Consider the following 10,727-nt stretch of genomic DNA (forward strand, 5'->3'; position numbering starts at 1 on the left):
CACTCCACTCTGCCTATTGTCCAATCTTTCCTAGAGTCATCCCACCTAGTAACATACATGTTAAAGCAAGGGAATCCTATACTAAAGAATTCGTTTAATGTCATTTAAACTAGAGTTTCTCATCAAACATTTTTTCGTGTAACACATTTCAGGAAATGCTGGCGTAGAGAATTCCAAACTATATAAAAACAATCTGGGTTTCATATGAAGGCAGCATCATGAGCTGAGGTTTACATTATTCTAAGATGACAAGAGGCCCCTTACAGCATCACTCCTGTAAGAGAAGAATGACTCCAGCTACCTCAAATGGTGGTCTACCATGCTTTTTAGGCCAAAGATCCTCTTTAGAGCTTAGACCCTTGACTCAGAATGTGAATGTCTGGAGAACTCTAAATGCTCCCAAAGGAAAGGCAACATGTTTTCAAACTGGAGGCCACAAGCACAAATGCCTGCAGAGGCCCAGGCATAAAGCAAGCATAAAAGAGCATCTACATATGTCACATGACTGGTAGGCACTGTAACAAATTGCAGAGCGAATGCCACTACCAGCACCCTATTGCCAGATCTTTAGTTCTCCAAGAGGATTTGGGAATCGGGTTTTTATTTAACATCTCTGAATTTTTAAATGTTAGAATATGTCTACGTCTGTATCTACAGCTATATCTATATCCATCCATCTCTCTCTCTATTATACACACACACACACACACACACACATACTTTAGATCACTAGTTTGCAATTTTTACAGTAAATTTTATTTCTCATGCATATTTACTTTTCAGAAACGTGGATTTGGGGAGAATATGGACAATAAGAACTATTTTCAGTTATTTGTACATTTAAATATACCTTAAAATAATCCAATAATCTTAAAATAACCTTTATCACCTGTACACTATTATTGATACGGAACTTAAGTTTTTCCACCTGTCCTTTCCTTTGGGAAATTCTCATAGGCCATCAAGATTTTTATTTTTAAAAACCCAGTAGTAGCAAAGGACATGGGACAAGTTGTTGGGGGACCTAAAGGTCAATTCCAATTTGGCCACAGTCTGCATGTGCGACCGGACCAGGTGGAACCACCGGTAGACTCCCAAATGTGTCTTCCGTCTCATCCTACTGCCGTACCTTTGTGCGTGCTGTCTTCCATGCCTGGAATGTTCTTCCTTTTTCTTCACCTGGATAAATCCTCTAATTCTTCCAGATTTAATCCACCCATCTGGGCAGACGCTTTGACAAACTCTTCCCACCTCTCAGCCTGGCTCAGGAGGCCCTTCTCTGTCTTTTTATATATCTATCAAGGCTCTTATTTTTCATTGTCTGTTAAACAACTGTCTCTCCCACACCTACCCCATATACACGCAGGTTCTTTGTGCTTTACTTTTGAATCCCCAATGCCCAGGACATAGCAGGCACGTCTGCTTAGGACACAGTAGGCACTCACTATGTGTTTAAGTAGTAAATAGATACATTTGTAAAATAAGTGTGGAACAGATTATTTTAAAGGTCCCATCCAATTATAAAATATTATAAAACATCTTTCATTTACCTCTACTGGCCTCCCAAGGAAATTCTTCTCTGTTATCTTATATTGGTAGAGGTCACCTTTATGCTTGTAAGAAACATTGATATCCATATTCAAGTGAAGTTGTTTAAACAAGAGTGAGTATTCTGTCAGGCCCTCGATGGCATTAATTGTATCCTATTAACAATCGGCAAAACACAAAAATAAGTTTAGCTTGTTTATATGCTCTCTGTTTACAAATACTCTTTCTTATGAGTAGGTGGGGATGAAACTCCACATTATCTGGAGACGAAACTCCAGCTGGCTGAGTGAAACTGGTTAAGGGCCCTCGTGTGGAAGTGGAAGGAAGTTCTCTCTCAACAATGAGGATGTTGTTCTTAGCAGGGACAGGAAGGACATGTGGCTTCATGTCCGGGTTCTCCATAATCCTGAGCATGTGACCTCAGGCAAGTCACTCTTTGCAGAATAACCCTAACTCCTTGCATGACTGTCTCCTTCTCATCCTTAGGTTTCAGCTTGAATATCTCCACAGTGAGGCCATAAATAAGCTCCCCCTTTCCCTTGTTTATGGTTCCCCTCTGCCCTTTAGAGTGATCATCTCAATTTGTAATACTTTTATGTATAGTTTCTTGTTGGCCTTCCCCACTGTCATATAAGAGTCACGGGAGCAAGTAGTATATCTTTCCTTGAATCCATTATATTTCATAGGTAGCTATTCAACAAGTATTTGTTGAAGGAATAAATAAATGAGCTTAATTTTTCTGGCTTGTCTTTCTCATCTGTAAAATCAGGAAATGTGACCACATCAGAGATGTCAAATACATGGCTACCCCGTCTGCTCGTGTCCTTTGCAGCCAATGCTAATCAATGGGTCTCTATTTCCTGCTAAGCCTATAGATTTACCCAAGATGAAATCCTTTGAGATGATCACTAAAGTAATCCTGAAGGACCCCCAGCTCTAAATTTTATATACATTTTCACATGCTCTGTCATGTCCAAACAACCAGGAACAGGAAAGACATTAACATTTGAACTAAAGTTGAATATAGATGTATATTATACAACTACATAAAATATACATATTCAAATGAGTTTACATTGGTAGGTAGATAAACATGTAACAATTGGTATTTCTTTTTTGTAAGAAACATTGATAGGTTTATTTTGGGGGAAAGAACCTCAGTACCTTTGTCTAGATGGCAGCCACTGTCTATTATATAGGATGTGACATACTTGTTGATAACCTTACTAGCCCTTCATGGTCATTAAGAATCATAAAGGAAGTGCTGGAATTAGAGTCAGAAGAACTGTATTTTGATTTTGGCTCGGCCACTAACTCCCTGAACGAACGTCCCAGGGCTGATTTGCCCCTCTGTATAAGATGGGTGTCAATGCAGATAACCTCTGAGAGTCCTTTGATTCCATCCATTTTATTCCTATCTAAGGCATGCCAGAATGAATGTGGAATATGTGGTGAGTGAGGCAGCAAAAATGTTTTCAGGAGGATAAAACAAGGCAAAGAAACATTACCTGAGTCGAATAAAAGCCACCTCCATATCTCTGCTCTTCAGATAGCCATTTAATGATCGGGTTAACATAATTTATTTCTTTCAAGTTTAGAAAGGTGAGTAAAGCATAGGCAGTGGTTTCCACCATATGTGCTGTACCAGCGTTAGGTGCAGGGCTGTCATTTTGTTGATAATCTTTCCAAAAACGATAAACTGGTTGGCTACCTGAACATCAACAAATCACATTGATTAATATGATTAAAAATGTGAATTTGACATAGCAATTCTAGCAGGTTTCTAGCAGTTTCTTCTGGTAGTGGCCTTCTGGTTTCCAGCAGTCTCTTATTCTTTTGTAAAAAGAACTTCCTCAAGGTGACCAATACAAAACAAGATTCCTTATTACAGTGCTATTTGTTTTTATTTAAAAAGGTTAACATGGGAAGTCCACATCTTTGGTAGCAGAGGATGGTTCTGAGACTCAATTTCCGATGTGGGAAGGGCTTCCCCTCACAACACACCTGCATGGTGTCTGGGAATTCAACTCAATTCTGACATTCTGATGCCAGAGATAGCATCAGATTCCACAGGTTAAGGCTTCAGTCCTACAAGACTACCCCAAGCCCTGGTCTACTTCAAATGCCAGTCCCAAACCCTGGTTGTACTTCTGACCAATGGTTTATAAATCAGAGGTTCCAAAGACCCCTTCCTCAGGTTTTATTAATTTGCTAGAGCAGCTTACAGAACTCAGAGAAACATTTTACTTACTAGATCACTGGTTTATTATAAAAGGATTTAACTCAGGAAGAACCATATGGAAGAGATGCCCAGGATAAAGCATGGGGAAAGGGCATGGAGTTTCCATGCCCTCTCTGGTTGTGTCACTCTGCCTCTCTCCCCAAATCTCCACATGTTGACCAACCTGGAGGCTCTCTGAATCTGGTCCTTTTGGGATTTTACAAAGGCTTCATTACATATCATAATAGACTAAATCATTAGCCATTGGTGATTGATTCAACCTCCAGCTCCTCTCCCCTTCCTGGGGGTTGGTGAGGGACAGGTACTAAAAGTTTCAACCCTCTAATCACATGGTTGGTTCCCTGGCAACCAGCCTCCATCCTTAGGTTGCCTAAGGGCTTTCCAAAAGTCACCTCATTAATAAAAGATACCTTTATTGCTCTCAACACTTAGGAAATTCCAAGGGTTTGGGGGGCTGTGAGTCAGGAACCATAGACAAAGACCAAATACATATGAGAAATACAATTAGTTATCTAAATATACATTTGTATAAATATTTAGTATTTATATAAACATTGAATATATAGTTATTAAAATATATTTTTTATAAAACACAATATCACATTGCATGTACAAGGGAGAAATAGTACAGTAGGGCGGAAAGTGCAATAAACTAGAAATTAGTATACTCAGGTTCTCGTCTGTACTACTAACTGACCATGTCACTTGAACAAGTTCTTTAGTTCTATGGGACTCAGTTTCCTAATACCTAAAGTGTAGTTAGTACTTTCTTCCTTGTAGTGAAACTCAAGTGAGATACTAAATGTAAACATTTTTATAAACCAGAAAGCACCATGCACATATAAAGGGCTTATTATTATTATTAACACTATAAGATAAATTGGAGAACTTTTTTCCTTGACAGAAAAAATATACATCCCAGAAATTATGAGATCACATCTAAAGCTTTAGTTCAGTCTTTTATTATCTGCTCCCAATTCAAAGCACTAAAGACAATTTCATATATGCAGCACTTTTCATAAATTAGGTTCTCAATTATATTTGTTTGTTATTGCTCTAGAAATTTAAACCTGCCATCTCAAATCCCTTTTCAAACAAATTATTTGAAAAATACAGTAAAGCATATTTGGAAATCATTTTTGAAGATTAGTAAAAATTTTGATGTGTCAGTTTAAAATTCAGGATTCTATTATTTGCATGATTTTGAACAAGATATTTTCCCTCCCTTTCAAATTTGCTGTATTTAAATGAAAGATTTGGTTATTAAAGATACTTCCAGCTCAAATATTTGAATTAAGTCATTTTCTAGCTCTTAAATTCTATGATTTTATCATCCATAAAATACTCAAGATATTTCTTTTGTGTTAGTACAAGTGTAATATAAGTGGTTTTGAGATATATGTTAATATTCAGTTATTTTAAAGTAATGACAGAAGTCAAATTTTGTAGATGGTTATAAACCTCAATTAAGATTTATTAATTAAGATTTGGAAAACTTCCGCCAAGAGGGGGCTCAGAAGTGCCCAACCATGCTTGTGCTGGTATAGGCACATTGGCCAGTGACCACCGCTAGTCTCTATTTTTTTATTCTTATTGGAAACAGTATGTTGATTCTTCAAAATGAAATTTATACCTCTATAGCCAAGCTGGTACAATATAAGTCAAGTTATGCACTCCTCTGTGCAAAATCCTCCAATTCCTTTCCTTCTAACTTGAAATGGAAGTTAAAGATCTAGGACTCCCACTATCCCCCACAGCACTTTTATGTGAATTAGACACAGGTGTCCCTTCCTCTGGGTAGAAGCAGACCCAAACCATGGCACATAGCTGAGGAAGTGAAGCACTGACTGGATTTCAGTCTCAATTCACTGGCTTGCTTGAGTGCTTTGTACATTGCGTAACTGTATACAGGAGTCTTGTAGAGCTCCTATAATGATCTCCAAAGCCCTACTTGACTCTTTCCTTCTCTGACCTCATTTTCTATCTCTCATCTCACTCTTCTCCAGCCATATTGGCCTCCCTGCCATTCTTGGAGAACCAGGCATGCTCCTGCCTCAGGCATTTGCACATGCTTTTTCTCTACCAGGAACACCCTTCTAGATAGCCGCCAGGTTGCTTCCTCATCTTCTTCAGCTTTCAACTCAAATATCATCTTCTCAGTGAGGCTTAAGCCTGACTACCCTGTCAAAAATTACAACCCCACCACCTCTCCCTGTCTATTTTCCCTCCTTTATTTTTTTCATATTAGTCATCATAAACCTATTCGCTATATGCAATGTTTTACTTCTTTATTGTGTTTGTTTCTCCTAAATTAGACTGTAAGTTTCATGGGGGACTGGATTTTTTTCTCGTTTCTTTATCCCCAGAGCCTAGAACAGTGCCTGGTAAATAGGAAGTACCCAATACCTATTTGTTGGATTTAGGAATGAATAAATACGTGCTGAATGAATGAATAAATAAATGAATAACAGCACTCATTACATTGTATTGTGATGGTTTATTCCTTGAAGGCAGTGATTGTGTCTTACTCAATTTTGCATGCCACCACCCACTTCCCAGAATTAGCAGACTCTATATGCTTAGTAAATGTTTGCCGAAAAGGGTATGGAAATAGTTATACCTTTAACTGAAGCTTCCTTCTTCAGGGCTGAGACAATGGAATGAAACTGTGGGTGAGATTTATCTCCCAAAGAAAGAGCGTAAGCGACAATGGCCAGGGTAAAGGTGCTCTGGGCTGGGAGAGTATTTTCAAGCAGAAAGGTGTCAGCTTTAGTTAGAGCTGTGTTGATTTTCTGGAAAACAAAGGCAGAAGATACCTAAGGTTCTTTGTCAAGCATCAACTTATCATCTAATGTGAACCAACCCCAGGGGCACTATCCTAAAGCAGACAAAATAAAGGGTGGAAAGAGAAATGACCTTATGGAAATGGATGGTGTCTCGCTGAAGCAAATCCTTCCGGGAGAAGGAGCAGAGCGTAATCCCAGAAGTGAAAAAGAGAGTGTCCAATCAGGTCAAGCCTTTTGCCCCTGAATTCTCACCTCCCTCTAGAGGTTTTCCCCTTTAGTTTCTGCTTCCCATGTCAGACCTAGCCTCTGGGAAGAAGCACTAAGCATAGACACAGCTTTCATTATTCCTGAGCTTAGGTTAAATTCTCTTGCCCACGAATCAGAAGTAAATTAGACATGTCCTTCAAATAGCTGAGACAGATTCACATTTTCAAGAGGAATTTTACTAAATAAAATCATAGCTAGCAGAAAAAGAGCCAAGCTGCCAAAGCACTTTTTGATCCTGATTCCTGGAAAAATAGTCTCAATTATTTTGTTCTGAGACAATTAAAATAGTTATTTTGGATAAGTGGTTAGGAGAAAGTGTGGTGCAATGCTGCTCACATATCACCTGGCGCCTTCTCTCCCAGCTCCACCTGTATCTTACTCATGTACTGCTAAGTGCCAACTGGTCCTTTAGGCCCCTGGAAACTGGTCCTCATTGGTTATTTTGTCTTGTTAAGTATAAATAACAATTCTCTTAAAATAAACAAAAAACATTATTTTGTTTTGTGGTTAAAGTCCTACAAATCTCCTTGGGTTTTTCCATCTCTGTTCTATATGCTGGTTTGAAGGTCATGTCTATTTACTTCTGATTTGTAGGCAGGAGTATTTAACTAACCTCAGGCACCTGTCTCATCTCAGATGAGAGTATCATCTCTGTTACCTCTTGGAATTTTTAATGATGATTCACTTAAATGAATCCTCTTCTTTCTCTCTTCAGCTTCCAAGCAAATGAAACAGCACAACCCAAAGAAGCAAACATGCTATCATCTATCCTCAGGAGTTCCATAATATAGAGTGCCTCAACTACAGATAAGAGTCATATACATATTGTAAGATTTGGCATAGATAAGAGAAGGAAGCTAGGGGTGCTAGGTCACACTCTCATCACAGTCAGAAGTTATCAGTTCTAGTCCCAGCTCTGTAATTCAGTAGTCTGTGAAACTGAACAATTAAATTCACCTGTTTTACAGGCCTCAGTTTTCTCAATTGTCAGCGAATGGGTTGGATTAGGTGGTTACCAAAATCTATTATAATTCTGAAATCCTTTGATTCTGGAATTACAGTTATTTTCCCCCACCTCCCAGTATGTGGTACAGAAATAGATGATGAGCGTTGGAGAAAGGAAACTCTTACTTACCACCAGGGGGCAAATATCAAAAGCCTTTCTAATTCCTATCACAGCAAAGGCTGTAAGGTATAAGGTGTTCTCTTGGGCTTCAGCAGACAAGGTACCCTGAAAATAAGCAAGAGTTATAAAGGAGAGTGAAATGGTGTCTTTAAAGTGAAATGACATGGTTCTGATATTCATTTTGAGCTTAATATCCCTCTCTCTCTTCATGTATTCCAGTTGGATTGCTTGCTATTTCTCAGTAAGCTCTGAGTCTTTCTGACTTCATGCCTTCATGTGCCCTTCTCTCCCTCACCCTGAAGCTCTATTTCATATCTCTTCACCACATTCATATTCTCCCCCTCCTTCAAGACCTTGTTAAAATGCCCAAAGCACTATTCTGCCACTGTTCTCCCATATTTTTTCCTCTTGGGGCAGTGATGTGCTAATGCAACCCTTATAAGACATACCATGAAGTGACCTCTAGTTACTTCTACAGTTTTATTTTGTGCCACTCACCCCCAGCTGTTATGGTCCCAGATCTTTGAATGAACCACCCTCTCTCTCTACTTCAAAAATACCAGTGCTGTTGGCTCCACTTGGAACACTCTTCCTGACTCCCTCCTTTCTAGCTCCCAGGAGCCTGGTCAACTCATTTTTTTCAACTCCTCCCATCTAGGTAAGATCCCCTGCTTTCAATGAAATCATATTTCCCTTTTCTTAACATGTATTACGCACTTGAAATTATCTACTCAATGTCTGACTTCTCTGCTAGATCATAAGTTCTGTGGCCTCAGCGACCACACTTGTTTTATTCATTGTGTTTTTACCATGTAGCACTTAGTATATATTCGATAAATATTTATTGAACAAATGAATGAATACATACACTTATATCTTGATTAGAGTTGCTAGTATTTTCACCCCACTTTCCCCACCGGTGTGTGGGCTCCTTCGTGGCAGGGATACTGTCTGGTGCACCCTTTCCACTCTTCCTCCCCGATGCTGCCCAAAATAAGGCCTTGCATGTATTAGGTGCTCAGTGAATGGTTGTTGAATAAATGTGGATAGATGGATGAATGGGTGGATATCTTAAGAAAAATATTGTTATAGTATTTTACTTTTCAAATAGTACTTAAATGATATCAGTTACCCCATTTCTTGTGGGAGTCCTAATCTGCTATTATTCCAACAGAGGACAATTATGAGACCCCTGTTAGCCAGGGAGCCACTTGTACCTGACATGGAAGGGATTGGATTGGGGTAGGCAAAACAGCAACAACAATAAAACTTGAATCTTAAAAAAACATTCTAAGGAGTAGAACATACTGCAGCAATATCTTGGAGAGATATTGAAATTACTTTATAATTAAAGCATATCTCAAGGATTGAGCCACATAGTGTTTTTAGGCACTTTCAGACCTGCTACCTTGTTCAATCCTCACAACATCTTATAAACGAGGTAACTGGCATTCTCTCCATGTTATGCATTAGGGACCAGAGACTCAGAGGAGCGATGAGGTGGCTTGTTCAGGGCTCAGATTAGAGGTTCCACTGTGCATTATTTTCCCTCTGTCATGGATTATAGATAGCCCTGTCTCCGGCTTACCAAATTTACCATGGGAAACACAAACAGGGGAAGGGAAAGAGGTCTACTATTTGCTCAGCACAGTGCCAGGCATATTTCACGTCAGGAAGGGGACATATTTTGATTCTGGCCACTTCTCTGATGATGGGAGATGGTGACAGAAATGGGGCTGACAGAAGCTCAGAGCTTATCCTGCCTGTATGGGCTGAATTGTATTCCCTCAAAATTCGCGTATTGAACCCCCAATACCTCAGAATATGACTGTATTTGAGATTTGGCCTTTAAAGAGGCAATTAAGTTAAAATGAGGTTGTTAAGGTAGGCCCTACTTCAATCTTACTGGTGTCCTTATAAGAGGAGATTAGGACACATAAAGGGTAACCACGAGTAAATGAGCACAGAAAATTGACCATGGGAAGAGACGGCAAGAGAACATTCACGTGCAAACTGCAGAGAGAGGCCTCAGGGGAAACCAACCCTGCAGGCACCTTGATCTTAAACTTCCAGCCTCCACAACTGTGAGAAATAAACTTCTGTTGTTTGGGAAAAAAAAAAAAAAAAGCATATCTCAAACAACACTGTGTTGTACTTTGTAATAAATTGACCCCAATCTCTCTTTCTAACAGAGTACAAATAGGGTCCCTCCCACACTGCAGCCTCGATCTGTAAGACAGCTCTGAACTTCAGGTACAGATTCCATACTAAGGCTACATTGACAAATAAGTGGTTCTGAGATCCCTAGCACTTGCTCCCTGTGAACCATCAATGCCTATTGTACAAGATGTCGAAGATATCACTTATCTAACTTTTATACTGGATGGTCTGAAGAGCAGTATGGGAAGAACTTTCAAGTTCTTGGCCTGTATACAGGAAGAATTTCTTGCAGGATTACATATATTTTTTTCCTCTCTTCTTCATCCTCCTAAAATAGGATGAGAATGAAACTCAAAATTGTAAATGAAACTATTGCTAATCTGTACATTTGGTTTCCTTACCCGTAATTTTAGTGGTTGATAATTGGAATTTTCCTTGAAAGATCCATTTGGTAGTTGACAATGCTCAATCAGCCATGCTAAAGAATTACAAATTGAATTTTGGCTCTGAGATACATATTTATGTACTTGGCCCAGTACTCTTAAAGCAAAAGCTGTAAACCTTTAAGACAAAATCAAATAAATAAACATTTAGATGT

The 10,727-nt window shown here is 39.0% G+C and overlaps 1 protein-coding gene across 1 annotated transcript in view; it reads right to left on the reverse strand.

Annotated features, from left to right (window-relative positions):
* Nucleotides 1-10,727, reverse strand: part of C5 (complement C5) — a 76,377-nt gene that overhangs the window by 17,367 nt on the left and 48,283 nt on the right. The window contains exons 26-30 of the mRNA XM_011360990.1: nt 10,531-10,690; nt 7,979-8,074; nt 6,411-6,582; nt 3,057-3,259; nt 1,551-1,703 (exon numbers count right to left, since the gene is read on the reverse strand). Coding sequence (XP_011359292.1) covers nt 1,551-1,703; nt 3,057-3,259; nt 6,411-6,582; nt 7,979-8,074; nt 10,531-10,690 — 784 coding nt within the window. The remainder of the gene's footprint in view (nt 1-1,550; nt 1,704-3,056; nt 3,260-6,410; nt 6,583-7,978; nt 8,075-10,530; nt 10,691-10,727) is intronic.

Source organism: Pteropus vampyrus, unplaced genomic scaffold (assembly GCF_000151845.1).
Source record: "Pteropus vampyrus isolate Shadow unplaced genomic scaffold, Pvam_2.0 Scaffold61, whole genome shotgun sequence".
Classification (NCBI taxonomy): domain Eukaryota; kingdom Metazoa; phylum Chordata; class Mammalia; order Chiroptera; family Pteropodidae; genus Pteropus; species Pteropus vampyrus.